The 25,423-nt window shown below is 52.1% G+C and overlaps 1 protein-coding gene and 1 non-coding gene across 3 annotated transcripts; one reads left to right on the top strand and one right to left on the bottom strand.

The window, feature by feature from the left end:
• Positions 1-1,551: 1,551 nt before the first annotated feature.
• Serinc2 (serine incorporator 2) lies at positions 1,552-21,419 on the bottom strand. 2 transcript variants are annotated; one of them, XM_057784465.1, is made up of 10 exons: positions 21,303-21,419; positions 11,736-11,897; positions 10,972-11,162; positions 10,309-10,388; positions 9,773-9,910; positions 7,673-7,842; positions 6,321-6,411; positions 5,915-6,050; positions 3,241-3,450; positions 1,552-2,089 (listed from the first exon to the last, which is right to left on the bottom strand). In XM_057784465.1, exons 1-10 carry the CDS (start codon positions 21,339-21,341, stop codon positions 1,954-1,956), a joined length of 1,353 nt encoding a protein of 450 aa, XP_057640448.1. In that variant the 5' UTR covers positions 21,342-21,419; the 3' UTR covers positions 1,552-1,953. The 2 variants fall into 2 exon arrangements, with proteins under 2 accessions (XP_057640448.1, XP_057640449.1); XM_057784466.1 differs by lacking the exons at positions 6,321-6,411; positions 7,673-7,842.
• A 3,614-nt stretch (positions 21,420-25,033) lies between these two features.
• Positions 25,034-25,135, top strand: LOC130884553 (U6 spliceosomal RNA). The gene has a single exon (XR_009058074.1). It is a non-coding gene; the product is annotated as a U6 spliceosomal RNA (small nuclear RNA).
• The last annotated feature ends 288 nt before the right edge of the window (positions 25,136-25,423 follow it).

Raw genomic sequence — 25,423 nt, 5'->3', positions numbered from 1 at the left:
AGCAGCTGATGATATATGCTGTGTGCCTACTGTGTGCTAGGACAAGCAGAAGGGGCTGAGGATGTCTACTGTGTACCTACTGTGTGTTAGGACAGGGAGAAGGAGCTATAGATGTCCACTGTGTACCTACTGTGTGCTAGGACAGGGAGAAGGAGCTATAGATGTCCACTGTGTACCTACTGTGTGGTTGGACAAGCAGAAGGGGCTATGAATCTCCATTGTGTGCCTACTATATGCTAGGACAGGAAGGAGCGGCTGATGATGTACGTTGTGTGCCTACTGTGTGCTAGGACATGGAGAAGGGGCTGAGGATGTCTACTGTGTACCCACTGTGTGCACAGTAGACCAAGAAATCCTCCAGACCCGTCCTAGTGAGAGAGCCTTCCTTAGCTTCACCTAGTTGGGCTTTCCACCCACCCTACCTCACCCAGGAAAATCTGTCTAAAACATCATCTGGGAGATCCCAGTATCAACTCACCCCTCTAGGGATGCCCCTAGCTCAGCACCCCAGCAGCTCCCCTCTGTCTTTAGGGTACCTAGTCTCCCCACAACCCCTGAGAGTCTGTGCCAGGCCATTCATCTTCTCACGCTCCTCTGACCCCACATGCCCTCTGCACCCCAGCGAGTTTGTATTCGCTCTTGAGCCCCAGCAAACCTCTGGCAGTTATTTCCTGTGCTTTGAGCGCTAGGCCCAAGTGAGTTTCCAGGGTGTCTCTTAGACTCAGCCGTTTCCAGGATGCTTGCTCCATTCCCGCATTTCCTAAAACCCTGGGGTACCTGGGAGGTGGTCGGGTCTCAGGCAAGCCTGTGGAACTTTGTATTTATTACGTATACAGTGTTTTGTCTGCAGTCCAGAAGAGATAAATTGCAGATGGCTGTGAGTCACCATGTGGTTGCTGGAATTGAACTCAGGACTCTGGAAGAACAGCCAGTGCTCTTGACCTCTGAGCCATCTCTTCATCCTGGTACCTAACCAGACTACCAAAAAACTACCTATAGTCCACACCGACGAGCACCACCACACCACGAGGGATGAACGGCCTACACTGGAATAACAGGAACCTGTCTCTGACCCTCACACCAGCACCTCTGGCTGAGTCTGCTGCACAGGCCATTCCTTGGACCATCGCAGAAGCCACTGACCAACCAGGCAGCACTGCTCTCCTCAAATCACTGGGGAGAGCGACCCAGCCTCCTCAGAGTAGCAGAACCAGGCTTGGTGGCTTCAGAGCATGAGCCCTTCCTTAGGTGTTCCAAGGCCTGGGAACGCTCTGGGTCTTCTCTGGATTCCCACAGCATCAAGCCCAAGGACCGTTGCAGCGAGAAGAGAAGCGAGCATAGCGAGGAGGCCCAGACTATGAACAGGGGTCAGAGGGGAGCAGAGCAGAGAGCAGACGCTAGAAAGCAGGGTCCAGAGCCCAGCCCTTTTGGCTCCCTGACAGAACACCTGCTCTCCAGCCTGCCCACCATACTTTCCAAGACCTTTATTCCCAGGCATGGCATTCTACTCCCCGACGGTGAGGAGCACAGGACATGGAAGTCACACACGTGGACAGGTGTGTTTATTGGGTGGAGTCTCAGAGACTCAGTAAGGCACGTGGTCTAGGAAAGAGGGTTGGCTCTGGAGGCCTGGAGCACAGGCCCTGGTGTGGGCACCCCAATGGGGTGGGTATCCCCTGTCAGCTGAGCAGCTCTGGGCCACTCTCCTTCCATGCCCTCTTCTGGGGACCCCGAGAACAGGAGCTACTTCTGCCCCAAGAGTGAGTGTGCATGGCCACAAGCAGCAGAAAGGGGGGCTTGATCAGAGCTAATGTTCCACAGACCCCAGAGGCACTGAGAATGGAGGGTCCCCTGACTCGGGCAGGTCCTGGAAGAGGGTGGGTGGGTGCGACCGAGGGTGGGCCGGCCCTTGTTGAGCCCCAAGGCACCAGGTGAGCAGGCTGCAGGGCCTTCTCAGCTGAAGTCTCTGTTGGGCAGGAGCAGGGGGGCCACCAGGGTCCACAGGTAGAGGAACAGGCCTGCCCAGCTGGCGCAGATCTTCACCCACACAGAGGTCCACGTGCTGATCATCTTCCGGGTCTCACCAGGGCTGGAACACACCATCCGGCTCATGAGCTTGGCCCCCAATCCTGTGACCTCAGTCCTGTTCCCTGACTTGATGAGCCAGCTGACACAACTAAATCCAACCCTGGCTCTTGCCCTGTACCTCCAATTCCTGTGTCTCACACTGGAGACACCCTGGCCTTGGGACCCTGGACCACAGAGCCAACCTTGACCTCAATTCCCATCTTGACTATATGTCTAGGTTTTGACTTGACCTGCCTCTTGGTCCCTCACTCTGTCATCCTGAGCCAAGCATAGTGATGCTAATAATCCAAGCACTTGGAAGGCGAGGCAATAAGAACAGGAGTTAAGGACCATCCTTGGCTATATAATAAATCTGAGACTAGCCTGGGCTACATGAGACCTTGTATCAAAAGCAAAACAAAAAAGTCCAAGGGCCAGCGGCCCAGGCCTGTAATCCCAGCCTCTCAGGAAAGTGAGGCAGGAGGATCTCAAGTTCAAGCACACCTGGGCTACACAGAGAAACCCCATCTTCAGTACTTTGTCACCCAGTTCTCTGGTCTCACTCCTAAGGACTGATGAACTCTGACCTTAAGCCTTCCTGGCCTTGACTTTGGTCCTTAATCTGATGACTCAGCCTTGGCCCCTGACTTAGCTTCTTGCCCCTCTACTGGTTTGATTGCCTCTGAACCTCCATTTTAGCCAAATGACCTATCCCCGGTGTACACTGATACACGATTGCTCCCCGATAATCCTGACAATGTAGCTCTCCATTGTCCCAACCCCAACTCTAGACCTCTTGATTCCAACGCTTAATTCTGTGGCTTCCATTCTGATCGCCATACCCTAATCTTGCCTCTCCCTGCACCCCACACTGGGATCCCCCCACAACCCAGCTCTGATTTGCAAACATGGTCACCCTGCTGAAGCCCAGCCCCACCTCCTGTTTGTCCATTCTGGTCTCTTAGCTAAAGTGTGAGAAGCTGGGCTGATGAAGGCACAGCAGGGAAACTAAGGCAGAAGGGTCGGTTTTGTGGGGGCCTAAGACAGGCTCTGCCACCTAGGTTCCCAAGCCTGAGCAGAGACCGGAAGACCCAGGAGGGGCTGGAGAAAATACTCAGGGAGTCCACCCGGGGCTGGCTGGGTCCTCCCGCCCACCAGGCCACCACAGCGCACCTGTACCAGTTGGTGAGTGTCATCATGACATGCAGGGACGCCAAGAGCAGGCAGAAGTGGAAGAAGGAATAGCTGTAGGTGACGCCGTCCTGCTCGTTGTCGTAGGCGCGGCCCTCACTGATGGTCACCTGCTGCTGCTGTATCGTCTCCACGGGACACTCCTCCGTCTGCATTAGGCTGTTCACCTGCCGGTGGTCAGAGGATCGCAGACTGTGGGAGAGGAAGGCAGGCTGTTAGGGCCACTAACGGAGATGGGTGGACACAGCAGGGCGTGACTTGGACGCCCAGGAGCCAACACAGTTCAGTCTCTCAACTCTACTCTGATCCTTACGACCCTGAGTAAAATACAGCTCTGTGAGCCCTTGATTCCCTCAAGCATCTCCCAAATGTCCGGTCCAGGGTATAAACTAAATAGTCACTTCACCACTTCCAGAACAGGTACTGAATACTGAGTACTGAGTACCAAGTACTGAAAGCACCAAACCAGGAGCTTCATTCATCAAGGTTCTGCTGGCTCAGTTTTGGTCACAAACTAGGGAACCTCAACTGAGGAATTCCTTCCACCAGATCAGCTTGTAGGCAAGTCTTTGGGACATTATCTTGGTTAATTATTGATATAGGAGGACCCAGCTCACTGTGGGCAGTGCCACCCTGGACAGGTGGCCCTGGGCTACATAAGAAAGCCAGCTGAGCAAGCCATGCAGTAAGCCAGGAAGCAGTGATGTTCCTTGGCTTCTGCCTCGGTTCCTAATTCCAGGTTTCTGCCTTGAGTTCTTGCTCAGACATGTTTCCATGATGAACTGTTTCCTGTCTGGAAGCATAAGCCGAAATAAATCCTTGTCTCCCAAGTTGCTTTTGATCCATGGTGTTTATCACAGCGACATAAAGAAGATTAATACAGGCTGTTTTTATTGGGTGGAGGGTGTATGTATATGTGTGCATGTGTGTATGTAGTGTGCTTGCCTGTAAGGGACATGATGCACGTGTGTATGTTATGTGTATGTGTGTGTAAATGTGTAAGAAAAAGATCATGTTAGGTTCCTCTCTCAACTGCTCATCCACTTTCTTTTCTGAAACAGGGTCTGTCACTAAACCTGGAACTTGACATTTCAGACACACTGGCTGGTCAGCAAGCTCCCGAGCCCCTCCTGTCTCCACCCTGCAGTGCTGGGGTACAGCAGTGTTCTGTAGTATATGCTGGGGTACAGCAGTATCCTGTAGGTATATGCTTGGGGTACAGCAGTGTGCTGTAGATATAAGCTGGGGTTACAGCAATGTGCTGTAGTATATGCTGGGGTACAGCAATGTGCTGTAGTATATGCTGGGGTACCCAGTGTGTTGTAGCATATGCAGGGTACAGCAGTGTCCTGTAGTATATGCTGGGGTACCCAGTGTGCTGTAGTATAAGCTGGGGTACAGCAGTGTCCTGTACTATAAGCTGGGGATATAAGCTCAGGTCCTCATGTCTACACAGCCTGTACTTTCCCCCGACCCGTCAGCGCAGCACTCTGGTTGTTTTGTGGGACAGTCTCACAAGTCCAGGCTGGCCTGAATTATGTCACTGTTGCTCTGGTTGTGCTGAAACTCACAGCAATCCTCCTGCTTCTGCTTCCCAGGGGTGGGAATTAAAGGCATGAGCCATGTCTGGACACTCTGAGCTTTGTTAGTTCTGGGCATTTGGTGTTAGCCACTGCCTTCATGTTTAGGAAAAGAAAGCAGAGGGGAGGTCAGTGCAGAGCATTGGCCTAGCACGTGCAAGGCCCTGGCCGGATCCCAGCACTGAAAAGAAAGACCAAAAAATGCCATGGGTCCCCAAGGTGACTCAATGAGGTAAATGTCCTTGCTGCTCAAACCTGGTGACCCCGAATTTCACCCTCACAACCGTGTAAAGGTGGAGGCAGAGAACTGACTTCGCAGCCTTATCCCCTGACCTCTACATATGTGCCATGGTACATACACAACATGCACAAATATGCACACATATGGTACATACTCATACATACACTGCATGCTCATATCTGCAAGAGCAATTTTTAAACATCTGTATTTTATTATCTGGGTGCTTGCCTTTCTTGAGCTCTTGGTTAGCTAATGAATAACTCAGTACCTTCGACATTTTGGAATTTTACTTGGGATTTTTTTTTTAACAGCTTGCACCTTAATACTTTGATTCTTTGCTGTTTCTATTGGCCAACAGCATTGTTCTAATAAATTCCATGAGAAAGTTTTCATGACAATAATAAACAGGACCAGGGACATGGCTCAGAAGGTCAAGTCACCTGCTGCCAAGCCTAATGGCATAAGTTCAATCCCGAAGAAGAGAACCAACTAAAAGGGGCATTTCCTTGATTAATGATTGATTAATCTATCATTATAGGGGAGAAGGGGAGAGAGGGGGAAAGGAGAAAGCCCACCCTATTGTGGGTGACACCATTGTTGGGCAGATGAGCCTGGAGTGTAGAAGAAAGAGAACTGAAGAAACCACCGAAAGCAAACCAATAGGCAGTGTTCCCTCCGTGACGGACCATGGCTGAGACACACAATCATAATCCAAATAAGCCTTTTCCTCACCGTGTTGGTTTTGGTTATGGCGCTTATCACAGCAATAGGAAGTTCCCCAGTCCTCTCTCACTCCCCCACTCAGCACCTGTCCCAGAGCCCAAGTCCCTGGTACCTAATGAAGAAGGTGCACAGGATGAAGATGACGAGGCCCACGATGCTCGGAGCATCCCACCACACGGTGCTGTAGTCCTCCATGTTCATCTGGCCTGTTCCATTTCTGGTGGGCAGGTGAGGGTTGCATTTTTGGTCTGGGTAAGGAACACAGACACCTTTAACCTTTGCTGACTGGATCTAGGAGCCAGGGAACTCTAAGGAAAGGCAGAGAGCTGACCCAAGAGGACAGACAGACAGACACACTCACAGGGTGGCAGACACAATAAAGACAGATAAACAACTCCAGGAGCAGATGGGGCCCTCCTGTCCACCCCCAGTACTGAGCCTCTAGGTGTCCCATACCCCTGTGATGTCCCTAACACTTCAGTAGGCCACTGCTGGACCAGTGCCTGCCTCACACTCACCAGGGACGTTGGAAAGGGCCGACCAGGTGACAAACATGGTATACAACGTGATGACGGACGCCTGAAGCAGGCCTGAGTTAGGCTGGGCATCCTGGCAATAACAGTTCATAGGTAGGTAAGAGCTCAGCCTGCTCACCCCGCTAGAGCACCCACCACTCCTCCCTACCCAAAACCGGAGCCCCAATTCTTTCTCTTGACACCCCAGATTACCATCACCCTTTCTTCCGCAAATGCTCGGGTCAGCCCCTCTCTAGTTTGCTCAGCTTCACCTGCGCCCTACACCCCACTGTCACACTCCAGACTCTGCAGCCCCCTCCTCTCCCACCTCACCTGGTCCCTCTGCCAGGGGTGGTTGGGGCAGGAGGGGGGACTGGAGAGGGAAAATGAGGCCCTGAGTGCTCCCCCATGGAAGCTCCTTCCCCACTAGATCCCTGCCTTTGCTCCACAAAGCTCGCAAACAAACATGCTTCGTTCAGCCTTGACTCCTTGCTGGATTAACCCACTCCTCACTGCCTGCACGAGCTCTTGGTTCAAATCCCCACTCTGCTGTTTACTAGCCTTGGCTAAGAATCTGCACTTTGTAGAAGTGTGTGTGTGTGTGTTGTGTGTATGTGTGTATGCATGCATGTGTGTGTATGTTGTGCATGTGTGTGTTATGTGTATGTGTGTGTGTGTGTGTATGCACATGACCATGGAGGCCAAAGACACTTCGCCTGTCACCCCTCAGGAACCATCCTTTTGTTTTTTGAGAGACAAGATTCTCAATGGGACCTGGCGCTTGCCAGTTTGGCTAGGCTGGCTGTCCCCACCTCCCTAGCTCTTGGATAATGAGCACACCTGACCTTTTTGACATGGGCACTGTAAGAACCAAAGCCAACCTGCAAGCCCTACCTGCCCAAGAACCAGGTGACTTCCTGGAATTCTGGGAGTTGTAGTTCTTGGAAAATAACAATCAAATGGGAAATACAGTGGCCATACAGTTTTGACTCTTAAAAACCCCTACAAGGGGCTGGAGAGCTGACTCGGAGGTTAAGGACACTGTCTGCTCTTCCAGAGGTCCCGAGTTCAATTCCCAGTATCCACAAGGTATCTCACAACCATCTATAATAGGATCTGATGCCCTCTTCTGGCCTGCAGGTGTACATGCAGGGCACCCATAAAGCATAAATAAAATTTTTAAAAAAGCACTTTCCCAAAGATGCCTAGCTTGTAGATATGACAGTCAAATGAGGAGACCAGGAGCTTAGATGCTATCAACACAGGCCAGGTCTCTTCGATCTGTCAGTGCCTGTCCTGGGACCCAGCTTCATCCACGAAGTCCCACCTGCAAAGGGACTGGACCAGTGGCTCACCTGGACCTTGGGCAGGACAGCAACGATGGAGACACAGACGCAGAAGGTGAGATTGAGGCTGATGAAGACCTTGCCCTCGTGGCAGGAGCCAGACTCAGTGTAGTAGACGAACATCAGTGCCACGGCAGCAATGGACAGCAGGTAGAAAAGGAAGGTGAAGAAGAAAAGGCCTGGGCGAGTGGAGATGTGCAACAGCTGAGCCAGGAACGCCAGCTACCCCAGCGGGCTGCAGCTGCCCTCCCGCCATAGGCCTCAGTTTCTTGATGTGAGGCGTGGCTCCCCACGGCACCTTTGTGAGTTCCTGCCCAACCCAATCCATAATGACTCATACGCTGTAAGGAGGTGACTGTCATTCTAAGGACAGTAAATCGAAACAGGGTTGTACCGGATGTCACTGCACCGCTATCATCTGAAAGAATTTGCTAGTAGGCCTGGAGACGGCTCGTCAGCCAGGAGCACTTGCTGCTCTCACAAAGGACTGGGGCCAGCTCTCAGCACCCACATGGTGACTCACAACCATCCACGACTCCAGTCCCAGGTGATGTGTCACCCTCTTCTAACCTCCAGAGACACCAAGCACACACACACTGTACACACACACGAGGACAAAATCCCATACACATAAAATAAATAAAGCCAAAATAATGTGCTGGTAAAGCCCACAAGACGATATAAGATATGAGAAATTCAACTTTTACACTCCATTATATGTTAACCCCCGCCTAAAGTTCTAGTTTGGGTTAGCCAACTTCAGCAGCCTTGGATCTTGAATATGATTAAATTTTGTAATCTAGAAAAATGACTGATGAGTGATCCAGCAATTACCCAGGCTCCAATCTGAACTCAAAACATCCAATTTTCTAAAATAGTCTCATCAGTTTTCCTCTTCTTGTTGTTGTTTTGAGACAGGGTTTTCTATGTAGGCCTGATTGTCCTGGAACTTGCTCTGTAGACCAGGCTGGCCTCCAACTCACAGGGATCTGTCTGTCTCTGCCTCCTGAGCACTGGGATTAAGTGTGCACCACCACACCAGGACCCTTACTATGGTTTGGCACTGACACACACGCACATTAGTGAATATAAAAGAAATTGTTTTTAAAAAGTTTGAACAGAGTGCCCCGCATGGGCACATAATAGTGATCCCAGATGCCATGGGTTATTCAATGAGGAATGGGGTGCCAGTCTTCAGTCACAGTCAACCGTGGCCTCGTGAGCTAGCCTGGGCAACCTAGTGAGCCTATGCCTCAAAATAACAAGAAAGAAGAAGGCTGGGGATGTAGCTCAGTGGTATAGTGCTTGCTTGACTAGCATACTCAAGATCCTGGGTTTAATCCCCAGTAATGTTTTTATTGATTTTTTTTTTTTTCGAGACAAGGTTTCTCTGTAGCTTTTTGGTGCCTGTCCTGGAACTAGCTCTTGTAGACCAGGCTGGCCTCGAACTCACAGAGATCCACCTGCCTCTGCCTCCCAAGTGCTGGGATTAAAGGCATGTGCCACCACCGCCCGGCCCCAGTAATGTTTTTAGAAAGGGTTGCTGGGTGGTGGTGGTGCACATCTTTAATCCCAGCACTTGGGAGGCAGAGGCAGAACTGTGTGAGTTCAAGGCCAGCCTGGTCTACAAAGCAATTTCCAGGATAGCTGGGGCTGTTACATAGAGAAACCTTGTCTTGAAAAAAGAAAGAAAAGGTTATACTAGCGAATTGTCATTAGTACGTGGTAAGATTCTCATCAGTTGCTCTCAAAACAAGAGTCTTGTCAATAGCTCATGAGGTCTGATGGTTGGACAGAGACCAGCAGGCTCAGAAAGGTGAGAAGGGCAATGAATGCTGGCCCGGGCTTTCTTGCAGACTTAGGAGAAGTGGAGGGGATTCGGCAGGGATTCCAATAACCAGACATCACTTAAAGTATGGTTGAGCCACCGCCAAAAGGGCCTAGCACATTCCCTGCTCTGTGTAGTCTGTCCCTCGAAAGCTATGGACCTCAACCCCTCAGGGCCCCTCAGGCAGCTTCCCAGGGCCCGTTCCCTCCTCCAAACTTCAACTCCAGACCCCATCCATCAGGCACCCAGCCCCTCAGTGTGGAGGCCAGCCCGGCACTGACCTGCATACCAGGCTGGGGAGTCACACTCCTCGGCCTTGCACAGCCACCGCTGATTCCAGGAGTGTGCAAAGTCAATGAAGAGGATCAGCTGGATGAGGATGAAGAGGAAGGAGCCCACGACGCCAAAGTAGAACCAGACTGTGGGGAGAGAGCAATGGGGTGGGTAGGTGGGGCCATAGGAGCGGCTACAGGGACAGTAGGTCCCCAGGGTTCCTAGCATGCCTTCACTCAGCTGTCCTCTTTCAAACACACAGACTCATGCAATAGTCACTCGTGCCCTACTCTGCGTGGGGACATGAACAGAAGCAGAGTCCTCCTCTCTTGACGTGGCTGAGTAGGGTTCAGGCTAGGTGGTCCCCTACCCCGAGTTACCCCAAGGCTTCAAAGCCCAGCACTACGATGCTATCTAGTGAAGAGAGCGCGGAGGGCTGACAGCCACCTGGAGTCAGTGTGATGCCAAGGCAGAGCCACCCCCACTCTCCCACTCACCCCACCACCTTCCTTGCTGCCCCTCCCGTGCCCTCAGAGCCACCTACTCTTGGGAAAGGAGCCATCAGGGATGTAGAAGGCACCCACGGTGATACCCACGAGGATCAGGAACTTAAAAAACCAAAACCTACAAGAGAGATGAAGGGGGAAGTTGAGTGGGGGCATCCACAGAACCGGAGCGGAGGCAGCCCAGAACCTCCACCCAAGGGACAGGTCCTAGGAGAGAGAAAAGGGCATGCTGGTGACCTGACAGACAAGGTCTTCCCCACTCCCAGAAAAAACCTGGAACTCAGGGCAGGGGGAAGAACCAAGCAGCGAGACTAGAACTGAACTATTGTGTGTGTAGCAACCGCTACCATCTCTGAACTTTATCCTCCATTCAAAACGGATTTGAGTAGGGGTAGATCAACAGGTGACTTGTCACGCAAGCATGAAGACAACATGTGATCTTCAGCCCTCCCATAAAAACCCAGACACGCTTGTCGCTTGTCGCTGGGGACCTGGCCAGCCAGGCAAGTGTAATCAGCCCCAGGTGAGAGACCCTGTTTCCTTTTTCACAAAAAAGAAAAGGTGTGGATGGTTCCCCGGAACAGCTGAGGCTGACCTCTGGCTTCTACCAGTCTGAGAGCAGGGTCTAGAGTCCCTGGGGATAGGCAGAGGAGAGAAGAGCCTTCCAGGGGAGTGCCAAGGTGCATGTGGTTGCCCCTCACCCATTCTGGATGGCCGCTCGCGGGTCCCGGCTGCTGCGGACACAGATCATCAACAGCATGAAGAAGAAGAAAAAGGCCGCAGTGGCAAAGCACATGCGGTAGACGGCGCGAAAACCCAGCAGGGAGCCACAGTCCACGGGGCCCTGCAGGACCAAGGGTTGCTGGGTCCTGTCCTCACACACCCAGGGTAGCTGTGGAGACAACAGGGCAGCTTGAGAGCCCCATCCACCAGAACCCTGAAGCCTCCACTTAGGCCTGTTTCCCTAAGAGAGGCTGCCCAGACCCCTATCCCATAACAACCCCTCACAACCATCGCCCACATCCCACACCCCCATCTCAGGCGGTCTCCACCTCCTTGCCTTTAGCAGAACCACTAAGAGGTTTGCGGGACCCCCGAGAGAGTTGGCCTCTCTACGGACTCTACAGGGATCCGCACCTCTGCACTGGTCAAGATGTTAAAGTCTTGGGCCTCAAAACCTCCCGTGGGGGTGCGCTAAGGTCAAGTCAGGATTCTCAACCCGGGTTTCAACATCCAAAGGGAGACGCACTCCCAGAACCTGCCTCTAGAAGGCAGCAGTGATAAATGGGCTTTTCCAAGGGGAACCCGCTCCTGAGAAACAGATCCACCCTGTAGGAAGCTCAGGTGTCCTCCCACCCCTGCGTACCAGCACCTAGAACTTCAATCATTTTCCTTTGACTGTGAAGGGCGGGGCGGGGCGGGGCGGGGCGATCCGGTGCCTCCCAACACCCTCGCAGACACTTACCTTGTAAAGCTGACTCTCCACTCCGGGGCTCAGCATGATGATGGACACCAGCACCCCCAAGAAGAGAAAGCTGGTGAAGAGGAGGCGGCTCACCGTGGAGTTCCGGGTTGAGGGGCAGCAGCCGCATAGTATACAGGGTGCAGAGCCGCAGAGGCAGGATGCCTAGGGGAGGCAGGAACGGGCAGCCCCATCAGTTCCGTTTCATACATGGGCACTCAACACCCTCCACCGGCCCCATCTCAGTCTTCAAGTCTGTGCTGAGCTGGGGAGAGGACCCCCATTTAACTTTCTAGTTCAGTACTGAAACTGAATCCATAGAGGACCACAAAGCCTGTAAGCAGGAGAAGTGGGGGCTGCTGTCACAGCATCGCTTAGGCAGAGGGGGTGACTAAAAAGAAAACCAGAAGGCCAGCTGCCACTGATGAAGGACCTGTGTGACCTGTCAACCTCTGAGCCCATTTCCCAGTCTAAAAAACAGGGATCATGAAGGTAGCCGCTCTTCACAGGGCAGTTGTCAGAATGAACTAGAGTGTTCAAATTGCTTTGTTTCTTAGATTTATTTAGTCTATGTACACTGACGTTTGCAGCCTGCAGACCAAAAGGCATTGGCTCCCATTGATGGTTGTGGGCCACCATGTGGGTGCTGAGACATGTGGGTGCTGAGAATTGAACTCGGAACCTCTGGAAGAGCAGTCAGTGCTCTTAACCACTGAGCCCTCTCCAGTCCTGGGTGTTTAAATTGTAAGCCCCAGTCAGGTGTGGTAGCATGTGCCTGTAATCCCTGGGACAGAAGGATCAAGAGTTCAAGGCCAACCTCAGCTTTCTATTGAGTTTAAGACCTGCCTGGGCTACGTGAGACCTTGTCGCAGACAGACAGACAGAGACAGAATGCAAGCTCCTTGGGGACCCCTGTCTCTTCCCCAGCTCATGATTCTCTACTACTCTTTGTATCTTACTTGTCTGTCTGCATCTTCCGTGTAACAAGAATGGATTTTTGTCTGCTTTGTTCACTGGGTCAGACCCAGAAACAGTACCCAGAACCTAATAGGGGCTTATGAACTATGTGTTCAATGAACATAAAGTGTTTGGAGTAGAACCAGTTAAGCCCTGAGAAACCAGGATGTTCAAAACATCTGAAATTGAGACTCCCTGGAGGCTGTGTTTTGTCTAGGGCAGAACCCGTGCTGGACAGCTGATGGTGGTCTAGAGCCTCTCACCATCCACTATGTAGGCTGCAGCCTTCCTAGGTTGAAACCATGGAGGGTTTAGGGAGGCGACACCACAGCTGAGTCAGTAGAGAAAAGACTCAGTCCTCTGGGAAACCAATCCCAAGCACGAGTCTTGAGGAAACAGCCCGAGTTCTCACCCAGGTATTTAAGAACCCAAGAGGAACAGTCTTCGGTGGACCAAAAAGACCTTAAGCCAAAAGTTACTGACATTTAATAAGCTATTCAAATACTGAGAGATTCCACGTTGGTGACAGAGCAAACCAGACTGGTTTTGACTGGGTTATGGCAAGTCCTAGAAGGCCCTCCTTGAGGAAGTGAACTGGGGGCTGAAGGATCAGGAAGCAATACCAGACCCAGAGGGAAAACGTTCCTGCCTGCAGCAGCAGAGATGGTTGCATTTGAGGAAGGAGGGTGAAGAAGGCATGGTGAGGAGGCAGTGTGATGTCTGATGGGCAGATGGGAGCAGACAGGGACCACCCGGACCACGGCTTCCATCCACAGGACAGTGAACACCCTCTGTGGGTACACAGACCCAACTGCAGAAACGACCTCAGCCCACTGGGTCAGCTTGGCTGACCGAAGCTTCAGAGGCTCTGACTTCTCTGAGAACTTTCTTGAACCCATGAAGGACACAACTCTCTCCACGTGGCTGCCTTCCTATCTGCCTCTTCTCCCAAAATGAAAGATTCCCGGAAATACTGTCACCCATAAAGTCAAGAGCAACAAGGATGCTAAACCAGCAACTTCTGGTCCCATATTCCGGTTGTTCCTGAAGCCCAGCCTCCTGGGCTTTGGGGAAGCCAGAGAGATGTCTCAGTTTACACACGCAGATGATGAGGTTAAACATTACAGACTTAGCAGCGGTCACAGGGCAACACGGTCACACAGCACGGAGGCCGGGAGACGGAAGTGACAGGAAGAACTAGCTCTGGGGGGGGGGAAAGCATGCCACCCCCCATGGGATGCTTCCCATCTAAAGAAAGTGACCCAAAAAGGTGGCAGGAGCCGGAGCATGGCCACACACACCTAGAATCCCAGCACTCCAGAGGCTGAGGGAAGAGGATCGTGACCTTAAGACCAACCTGAGCTAAACAATGCATTTGAAGCCAGCCTGTCCATGCCCGTCACCACCTCAAAAAATTTTATATGACCGAGATCTATACATCAGCCTAGAAGCTGGGATTGAAACCCAGGTCTCCGTGGTCAGCGCCAAGCTTCCTCCACAGACACACCAAGTCCCAGCCCACAGGCTTGCGGATGGGCGTGTCCTTTAATTTCTAAATGCCCCAGCCATGCAAACAATCCCTGCAAGGCTAGAGCAAACCGCGACTTTCCTCCCACGTCAGGTGCCTGCTTCCATCAGGCCCCGCCTCTGGGTCCTGGCACTTTCAGTTTGTGCCACTAGGAACAGTCAGGCGCGCGACCAGGTTGCAGCGAGAAGTTGTTTCAGTTCATTTCGTCACCAAGAGGTCGAAATACATAAGCTTTTCCAGGAGCTCCTGAGACCTGAAACGTCAGGGTGTCTCAGGTCCTGATGCGGAGACAGGGGGCCCAGGTTAAGAGAGATACAGGCCTGAAACCCTGCTCCCCAGTGTGCAAGTCCACACACCACTTGATCAACCTGCTACCCTGGGCTGGCCTGGACCAGGTCCCACCAGAGCTGCTTCCTACAGACACCCTGGCCTCCGGGCAGGAGGGAGAGCAGCCATGAGCTCACAGGAACACTGGAAGTGCACTGTGTGCTGTACAAGGCTGGAAATAACCTGAGGAGGCTAACAACCCCTGAACAGATAAAGTTTTGTCTAGATGCACACCGGAGTGTTAATGTAACTCTTACAAAGGAAACTCTGGGTGTGATGGAGCAAACCTGTAACCCCAGCAATCGGAAGGCAGAGACAGTGCAAGGCCAGTCTGGGCCACACAGGGAGATGTGCCACAAAATAATAAATAAACAGATTCCATTCCAACACATGCCACAACCTGCACAACATGATTCGGGATGACATAATCCAAGCACAAAGGACACAAACGGTATAAGGAACCCAGAATAGCTGAATTCATTGAGAGGAAGTTTCGGTGAGCTGGCGTGGTGACCAAGGACTGCACTGGGGTTTCGGTCTGGGGAGACGGAAAAGGGTGTGATGCCGGCAAATCAGTGTGAAGCTGATGACCTTGAACTGTAATGAAATCGGCTAAACTGAGGCCAAGGGCGGCTGATGGGGGAGAATCCACAGCACTCTGGTGCCCGAGGTCGGTCAGGGTCACATATCGAGTCCTCACTCTAAAGAAACAATGACTGCAGAGGCAGATCATGCGTGAGAACATGTGTGTATTTCAGCACAGTACAGGGGGTGGGGCGGAGGGGCGACTGTGATGTAGCTCAGCTGGTGCCTGGTGTGCACAAGGCTTTGGTGTTGGTCCTGGGACAGGGGGTACAGGTGTCTGCACTCAGGAGGCAGAGGCAGGAGGGTCAGGTGTTAGTCTGAGGCTATCCTGGGATACATGAGACCCTGAAGGGGTGAGAAGAAGAGATGAAAAGTGAGTGGGGGAGAAAGCGGGGACGGGAGAGGAGAAAAGAGAAGTGGAAATAAAAAGAAAGGAAAGGAAAGGGGGAGCAAACCATTTCACCTCCCTGAACCCCGTGTCCCAACCAGGAAGTAAGATTGTAGCTCAGAGGCCACAGCACTGGCCTAGTGCACAATGGCCTTGAGTTCAATACCCAACAACACAGACAGACAAAGCTGGAGGTGGTAGCCCACATGAGTACTCCTAGCACTTGGAAAACAGAAGCAGGAGGATCACAAGTTCAAGGTCATCTTCGGCTATGTGATGAGTCCAAGACCAACCTGAGCTATGTGAGATCTGTCTCAAAAATCAAAACACAATACCAAGGAGGAGGAGGGGAAAGGGAAGGACAAGACAGTAGAAGCATCAGCCAAAACACCACTGTATTTTCTGGACTTCTAGAGTGGCCGGAGCGGTACTGGGAGATAGTCACTGTCTTCCAAGTTTGTGCCAGAGAGTCTGGATTTCCTACCCCCAAAGGCAACGGGACTCACTGTCAAAGAAGAGTGACAGCAGATTTATACTTAGTGACAGAACTATGATCCCAAAATGAGGAGGCAGATGGTGGAGCAGGGGTGTGGGGAGAGAGTCACTGGCTGCTCTGAGTCACCCAGAAGAGAGAACTGACATCAGGAGACAAGGCGGCAGTTATCACTGAGAACCTGGACTGACGATATTCATTCTGACAACGCCACTTGCCTCGACTGGGTCATTTAACTAGGACTGCCTGGAAAGATAAATGACTAAAACAAAGATAAAAGATCCAAACGGTAGGCATTATACTATATAATACGGTAGGATAGGATATGCATCTCATAACTATTTAAAAGTCAAAACTTGGCACAGAGATGCACCCTGAAGTCTCCACAAACCATCCAGTCACGTAAGCACAGAGGGAGAGACAGCTGAAGGCTCCCACACTTCTCCCTGCAGGCTCCTGGAGCCGGCTTGGCGCCAACTCTTTCAGCGTTTCCTTTCCTGGACTCTCAGTATCCTTATCTGTGAAATGGGCTCTTGGGCAGGACACTAACTTGGCCAAGTTCAGGCTCTACATATGGACAGCCCTGCGTTTCGTGGTGTTCCCTGAAAGTGGAGTGTCCCCACTTCCTCAATGGCAGTCCTCAGTAATTCACCGCTGTGTTGTGTTTGTGGCTTGGCTGCTGCACGCCAACTCAATGCAAAATGTATCCTTGCACCCCTCTCGGTACTGGTTAATGCCTACACAGGTGAGGGGTGGGTCCTCCTCTTCCTCCAACTCTATGGGCATGGAGAGGGTATGTGCTGCCCACGGTGGGCAGATGAGAAGATGCCAAGTCAGGGTTTGAACCCATGTCTTGGACAGTCCCTCAAATGCACAACCCTCCCTAAAAATCTGCTGGCCACCCAGCCTGTGTGGCTTGTCTAGTTACTCCCCCCCCCGTGAACCCAGCCTATCTTCCCACCTAAGGCAGGACTCACCGGTCCAGTGCAAATGCCAAGCAGACATGGACAACTGAGTCACAGCTAGGAGAACGCAGAAGTCTCCCACCAACCCAGGCACCCAGAAACACTTGGGGCCTTCCCATCAGGACTTCTGTGTGAGGCCTGCCTGGTCTACAAAGCAAGTTCCAGGACAGCCAGAGCTGTTACACAGAGAAACCCTGTCTCAAAAAAACAAAACAACAACAACAACAACAAAAAAAAAGAACTTCTCCTGTGGACTGGAAAAATGGCTCCATGGTGAAGAGAGTTTGCTGCGCAATCACGACCAGAGTTTGGATCTCAGAACCCATGTAATAAATCATGGGTCCCATGAACACCTGGAACCCAAGATCCTGGGCAGAGTGGAGGCAGGAGGATAGCTGGGGCTTGCTGGCTTCCAATCTAGCCAAGAAAACATGAGTTCTGTGTTCAGGGAAAGACCCCACCCTAAAGGAATGACAGAGAACATCTAACACTCTCTTCTGGCTTCTGCAGGAGCACACATGTGCATGTGCCCATGGACCTGCACATACACTCACATGTATGGATAAGTATATCTTTAAAAACTTCACTCCTGCTGGGTGGAGGTGGCGCACGCCTTTAATCCTAGCACTTGGGAGACAGAGACAGGTGGATCTCAGTGAGTTCGAGGCCAGCCTGGTCTATAAGAGCAAATTCCAGGACAGCCAGTGCTGTTACAAGAGGTAGGCTGTCTGGGAAAACAAGCAAAGAACAAACAACAACAACAAAAACCAAAAAGCTTCACTCCCATGGGGCAACGTTTCCCGGAAGCAGGGCACTGGGCATCAAGGAGTGCCCCTCTCCACCACCTACTGTTCTGCTGTGAGGAAATCACTGAATCCCTCCGCTCCAGCTTCTTCATCAGAAAAACGGAAAGCAATTTTCTGAGACAATTCCAAAGCCCAGGACTCCAGCCGAGGAGAACCTTTGAGCTTCAGATCCTTCTTACTTTTTTTAATTTAGTGGGTTTGGAGTGTTTGTTGGTTGGTTGCTTTTGGTTTTTTGAGACACAGTTTCTCTGTTTAACAGTCCTGGTTGTCCTGGAACTTACTCTGTGACCAGGCTGGCTTTGACCTCAGGAATCCTCCTGCCTCTGCCTCCCAAGTGCTGGGATTAAAAGTGTGTGCCACCACAGCCTGACTGGATCCTTCTGCCTCCACCTCCCAAGTGCTGAGGTCATCAAGCTCGGTTTATGCCTTACTGAGGATGGAACCCAGGGCTTCATCGTTCTAGGCAAGAACAACCAAGCTACAGCCCCAGCCTGAGATGAGAATAATACCAAGCACATCGCTGGGGTCTTTGCGAAGATTAAACACAAGGGCACTTATACAGGATGACAGTTCCTGTCGATTGTCAGCTTGACAAGATCTAGAGTCGTCTCAGAGACAAACACGTAGGCCTGTGTGTAAAGGGGCATCTAGATTAGTTCACTGAGGAGGGGAGACCCGTGTAAATGCGGATAACAACATCCTGTGGGCTTGGGTCCCTGACTGAAGGAGGAAGAAAGTTGAGCACAAACATCCACATCTTTCCACTTCCTGACTGTCGGGGCAATGTGACCAGTGGTCACAAGTTCCTGCCACCAAGCCTGCCCTGCAGTAATGGACTGAGAACTAAAGCTGCTTTTGCTGGGTATTTTGTTGCAGCGAGGAAAGTAGATATTCATAAATACATAAATATTTTTCTTGCAGTGCTGGGCCCGTGCCACAAGATAGCTCTGTTCCTGGGTGCTGACCTACAGTAAGGACAGAGTGAATGGTAACCACTGTGGGCATGGTCACCTGTAAAATGGAGTAACAGTGCCATAGGGATTCTGGGAGAATCAGTGAGACAGCATGGCCAAGATCTTTGGTACAGGACATGACCTGGCATATGAAACGTCAGAGGGTACCAAAGATAGGGGCAGGTCCCTTACAGATCCTGGATAGTAGCTATCTTCCAGTTCTCCCCTAGACCAGGTCTGTCTCTAGGCAACCAGAAAGCACTTGTGGGGAGGGGAGTGTAAGAGAAGAAGCCTGGACCAAAATCAGATTAAAAAAAAAAAAAATTGTATCCCAGGCTTGCTTGACACTCACTATGTAGTAGAAGTTGACCTGAACTTCTCATTCTTCTGACTCTGCATTCTGAATACTGGGACGATAGGCATGCATCACTGTGTCTGGCTTCAGACTTTTAACATTTATTTTAGATTCTTTTTTTTTTTTTTTTTTTTTTTTTTTTTTGGTTTTTTGAGACAGGGTTTCTCTGTGGTTTTGGAGCCTGTCCTGGAACTAGCTCTTGTAGACCAGGCTGGTCTCGAACTCACAGAGATCCGCCTGCCTCTGCCTCCCAAGTGCTGGGATTAAAGGCGTGCGCCACCACCGCCCGGCTATTTTTTTTTTTTTTATCTTATGTGTATGAGTGTTTTTACCTGCATGCATGTCTGTGCACTGTGTGTGCAGTGCTTGAGGGAAACAGAAGAGGATGCTAGCTACCTTGGAACTGGAGTTACGGACCATTGTGAGCTGCCCTGTAGGCACTGGGAATCCCAACTCAGGTCCTTGGGAGCAACAGCCAATGCTCTTAAGTGCTGAGCCAGCTCGCCAGCTCTCTGGCTTCAGGTTTGAAACCTGACTGTAATTCCCTCATATTTCCACTGTGCAACCTGAGGCAAGAGAGCTAACCCCTGGAACGAGGGTCTGAGCAAGCCTGGCTGGCCTCAACTCTGTCTGCAGACTGGGTGACTCAGAGTAGTTGTTGGCTCTGTTCTCCAGATGGAATTCTCCACCTACATTTCCTCCAGGATAATAGCAGCTCCCACGATGCCTGCTCACTATACACAGGAGCTGGGTGGCAGTTTCCACCTCTCATCTGTTATCTCCCTAATAGTGTACCAAGGAAAGCACTGCAGAGGCCTTCAGCTCACAGATGGGGAGAGCAAGTCTTAGGGAACTGGCAGGTCTGCCCTCAGAACCCTCCCCCAGCCGGGCATGGGTAACCAGGCAAGACCAGATGGGAATCTTGTGGGCTGTGAGTGGGACGGTCTCCCTCCCTAACCAGGAAGCAGTGCCTGGAAAAGGGCAGGGGCATCAGCAAGCAATATCCTTACTCTTGATCACCAGATCAGACTAGGGAGCAAGAGAACACACACACACACACTCACACACCTTTCAATAGAAACAGACCCAACAGAGGACCCACTCCATTTCCTCCCTAGGCTGAGCGCACTCTCAAAAAATGGCTACAAAGAAAACCTCTAGATGCCAAATTCTGGCCTGGGCACCCGCTCCTAACACGCACACAAATCAGGGACAAAGGAAGCAAGTCCTGAGCGTTCATTTTGCAGCCAGCCGCTGGAGCCCCTCTCCGCCCCTCTTTGTGTGGGGCCAGAAGGGGAGAGAGCAGTCTGAATGAACCTCAGATTTAATGTGAAGGGAGGAAGGGAAGGGGGCTGGGAAAGGGAAAGTATGGGCCTCCCAGCCGGGTATGGCTGCATCCCCTCCTCTCTGTTCGTTGTTGCCCCAAAACAGAGCTGGCCACCCGTCTGGTCCCCAACACAGGCGACCAGGTGGGCACACGCAACCTCCTTCTATTTCTGGGTCTTCCCGAATCCAAAGTTTGGCCGGGTGGTCGGTGAAATCGACACCAACCTCGTTCAAGTGGAGGGAGGGTTTCATACCCAACCCCCAACCCCCATCCCCTTCCCGGCTCAGGCTGGAGGGGAAGGGTCCGGAGCTTTCAGGGGGAGTGCCCAAGAGAGCCGGCCAGACTGCGCGCAGAGAGAGGATGCAGACGGTTCTGACGCTCAGACAGACGGACTGAGCCCGAACCCTAGAGACGCGGACAGGACAAACACAAAAGAACAGATTGAGCTAGGCGACAGGGACAGACAGAATGACAGCTCTGCCAGAGAGAAGCACAGGCAGAGGGGAGCCGGGACTCTGCTAGTCACACAAAGAGTCCCGCGCCCCGGAGGGAGACGCGCCACGCTCCCGGGGGCCGCTCTGTGATGGGGCACGCGCGGTGGCGGCGGGGCTCCCCGCTCTCGCTGCGGGCCTCAATGTCCCGGTTCCCGGAGCGGTGGCGCCTAGGGCACCCAGCCGCGCCCCACCCCTCCCCGCGGTCACCCGAGCGGCGACACCAGCTGTCCAGAACCCGGCTACCGAAACCGAGTGACTGCGGAAAGAGGTTTAGAAGGGCGCCTGTGGGGTCCCAGAAAGACAAGTTTGGAGAAAACAAAAAAGAAGAAAGTACTTGGAGAAGGTAGAGAAAAAGTGAGCGGGGGCGCAGCAGGGACGGGGTGGACACTCACGCAGCTGAGCAGGGAACAGGCCCCCAGACAGGCCCCCATGGCTGAGCGCGGCCCGGGGCGCGGGGCGCTGGCCTCGGATCCCGGATCCGGTGAGACTCCAGGCGCTTGGCTGGCCCCACCCCGAGCCCAGCCCCGCCCAGGTCCCGCCCCCACCTGCCGAAGTCGCTCGACACTTTCCGGCGACGCTCGGCGGCCTCCTAAGACTCACCTGGGACAGGTGCTTGGGGCTAGACTTTACCGGAAGAGGTTGAGGTGGGGAAAACTCCTGTAATTACTCGGGTGGGCGCAGCCCCACCCAACTCTGACCTAGGCTTGTATCCTGAACCGTGCGAGAATATGGAAATACACCTGAATTTGAACTTCACCAGGGCCATTGTGTGACTGACCCCAGGAAGGATCTAAGAGGTGCTGAATAATAAATTACTGGATGAAAAGGAGGGGTGGTAATGTAGCTGAGTTGACTACATGCATGAAGTCCTGGGTTTGAGCCACATAAAACGACATGGTGGCTCATGCCCGTAATTCGAGCACTCGGGAGTCTGTGGAGTCAGGAATCAGAAATTCAAGATCATCCTCGGCTGCATAGCCAGTTTCTAGGTCAGCCTGGGCTATGTGAGATTCTGTGGAAGGAAAGAAGGCGTGGAAGGAGGAAGGGAAGGAGAGAGAGACGGAGAGATGGAGGTTGGGGGAGACTACTTCTCTGAGCCTCAGTTTCCCCTACTGAAGTAAAGGTGCTTGCCCCGTGGCACTGTTACAACACGCAGGGAGTGCTCAAGGAATAGAAGCCCCTCATCATCCAGTCCCCGCCAAGGCCCCCAACCTCGTATCTGTCCAGACCACCTCCTCTCCATCCACCTCTTCTTCAAACCACTGGCCCTGCCTCCGGCCACAGAGACACACAGATACAGGAATACTGCTCGGCACTGCTTGCTCGCTGTCCATGGGCAGCCAGACCTCCCAGCAAAGAAGGTCACTGGGGGAAGGGCATACTGGCAGGTCATCCCCACGATCAGGTGGAGCAGAGGTCGGTAATTATGGTAGCTCACCCCAAACCTTCTCCCCATCGACTCTAGACCAGATAATGTTAGGGAAGGAAGTGTATAGGCTTTGGCTGGCCCCAGGGGCCAAAGATCTTGCCCAACTGCTTCCCTGGGCGATGCACACAGCACCTGGCTGAGCCGGTAATTGTGCCAGGGCTGTTCCGCAAATACCCTGCACTTTCCCTCCTCCACACATCAGCCAGCACGGTGCCTTCCCCCTGAAAGTCCTTCTCTTTATCCCACCAGTGGTGTCTTCAAAGCTTTCCTCACACCCCACATCTTCGGGATGCAGAGAACCATGTCCACAAGCCTACGGCCTAGCCCGACGGGGAATAAATGAAGCTCTGCCCACTTCCCTGGTGCTCCTAGCACAATAGACCCTCACACGTCATTCACCTTACCAGAGCTCAAGCAAGAGCCACACTCTTTCGTGGCGCCATCTGAGTCCGTGTCTGTCCTGAGGAGTAGATTCGTTTCCTGCCCTAATTCACAGATGAAGAAACTGAGACTCAAGGTAAACTTAGCCCTGGCCAGACACTAGTAAGTGTCACAGAAACTGCTGCTCTTGCTACTGAGGTTCGCACAGCTCGGAAGGGGTATCGCTAGGAAGCCACCAAGTGTGGCCTTGGCCTCAGATCCTCAAGGGCTGTCCTTGGCCAGCTGTACTTCTGTTGGAGACCGGAAGGGATTGAAAGCATCACCCTGCCCCGATTCATCTCTGGCTGTACTCTCTCTTTCTGTGAGCGCTGCACGAGGAGGAGACATAGCAAGGCAGGATGCTTGCTACATGGCTAAGTGAGCTCTCAGCGCAAACTGCTTCCTCATTCTACCGTGACAACATCCTGACTCCACAGTCACCTTTCACATGCCTGCTCTCTAAACCTGAAATGCCACCCACCCTCCGATTGTGCCCATCCCAGGGTCTGCTCCCTCAGTCACCCCATCCCCATGAACTCTACCAACAGCACCCCCTTTCCATGACCCAAGATGGTAGGATGCCCAAGACACAGAGGGATGACACCTGGGGTTCCTATGCTGCCCCAGCCTCCAAGAGCCTGTGCCATCCTGGGGACACTTCACCTCCTCTGCTTTGGTACCCTTCCCTGAAGTAAGGTAGGAGCATCCAAGAGCACAGTCTAAAAGTAGTTGGTTTTTTGAGTGGTGAGGTGGTTGAGGCAGGATCTCACTGTCTAGCCTTGGCTAGCCTAGAACTTGCTTTGTAGACCAGGCTGCCTCAAACACACAGAGATCCGCCTGCATCTACCTCCTGAGTGCTGAGATTAAAGGTGTGCACCACCATGACCACCCGGCTGAGCAGCTGCTTTCTGAGAAGAGAGGGCATTAATATGGCTGCAGTGCAGAAAGAGCTCCTAAGTTTTAGGCTGGAAATTTGCACGGCAGGATACTGTGCTGTCACGGTACTGGCCTTACCCACACCTGAGACCATGGCCAGCTAGGCTCCGGGATCCTCAGCATCACCCTGGGAGGAAGGACCAACCCTGTGCCGACTACTCACTGTGTAGTCCTGTCCGGCCACCTCCTCCTCCTTTAGCCTCACGCTTCTCATCTGTAAAACGGAAACAATCGTTTTGCACGGGTTATCTCAGGGGCTGGTGAGGACATGCTATGAAGAAGGGGATTGCAAGGTTTGATTGCTTGGCAACCTCAGCCCTTCAGCTTTTCTCTCAGCCTTCAGCCTCCCGTTTGGGACTAGAATAACCGTCTCTCGCACCTCCAAAGACAAGATCACAACTGTGTGGTGTGGCTGTGACAAGTCACCCAGTCTCACTGAGCCTCACGGGAGTATGAGGGCGCAGATTTAGCTTCTCCACTTAATGACATGAAAACTGAATTCATTGAGAAAAATTGGTCCATCCCCCTGTGCCTGTCACCCACTCAACTCCCTAATCCCCATAGGAAGAAAGCCCTGGCTTCCATAAGCCATCTGCCCCAGGGGTCTCTGACATACTGTCATTACTTTACTTAACAAATCTTAACAAAGACCTAAGCCCTCCCAAGCCCTCAATGGCACCTAACTTCCCACAGTCCATGGAACCCAGTCTGCTCACCAGCCTCCCGTCCATGAGGACTCAGACTCCTGCTTTGAGCCTCCTGTCCCCTGGGCCTCAGATCTCTGCACTGGCCTCTACTTCCTGCTTATGACCCATTTACAGAGTAGGGATGAGGCCATCCCTTATGAATATGCATGTAGGGTAATGAGGGCTTGGGATTGGGGGAGCACCTGGGAAGAGGCATAATTACTATGTACCTTGGTCTCGCCATACGAACTCCCAATCATGACTGTCCTTCCCCTCAAAGGTGCATGGGAGCTGAAGCAGTGAACTCAACAGGGGCAGTAACTGCTCACAGACGCCTATGGTTGCTGTCACTTGGCAAAGAGAATCTTCAGTAAGATGTACCCAGTGGCTGTGAGCAGAGCCAGTATGGAACCCAGGTCCTTCCAGAGGATCATGAGCTGGCGTGTTTAAACCCTGCTACCAGGTGTTCGGCTTGAGAACACTGCACACGGTCTTTAGAGCCACATCTGGACATCACGTGTCTTTGAAGAAGATTCATGAACAGAATGTCTCATGCTTGTAATCCCAGTACTTGGCAGAAGGATTGCCATGATTTTGAGGCTAGCCTGGACTACAGAGTAAGATCATGTCTCAAAAAAATCAAAAAGCATGCTTGCTTCAGCAGCACATATACTGAAACTAGAACGATACAGAGAAGATCAGCATGGCCTGGCGCAAGGATGGCACGCAAATTCATGAAGCGTTCCATATTATGTTAAAAAAAGTCAAAAAGCAAGAAAAAGAAAAGAAAGGAGAAAGGGAGGGTGGGAAGGAGGAGAAAAGAAAGAAAAAAGAAAGAATAGGATGAGAGACAAGGGAAAGAGGAGAGAGGAAGGGAGAGAAGACAAAAGGAAAGGAGAGGGAGGAAGTAAGGAAGAAGGAAGGAAGGAAGGAAGGAAGGAAGGAAGGAAGGAAGGAAGGAAGGAAGGAAGGAAGGAAGGAAGGAAAGAAAGACAGACTCCAGCCTAGAAATGACAACATGGCAATACATCTGGAAGTGTAG

This window comes from Chionomys nivalis, chromosome 11 (assembly GCF_950005125.1).
Source record: "Chionomys nivalis chromosome 11, mChiNiv1.1, whole genome shotgun sequence".
Lineage (NCBI taxonomy): Eukaryota > Metazoa > Chordata > Mammalia > Rodentia > Cricetidae > Chionomys > Chionomys nivalis.
Note: the sequence above shows the minus strand (reverse complement) of the source record. Positions and strands in the feature narration are given on the sequence as shown.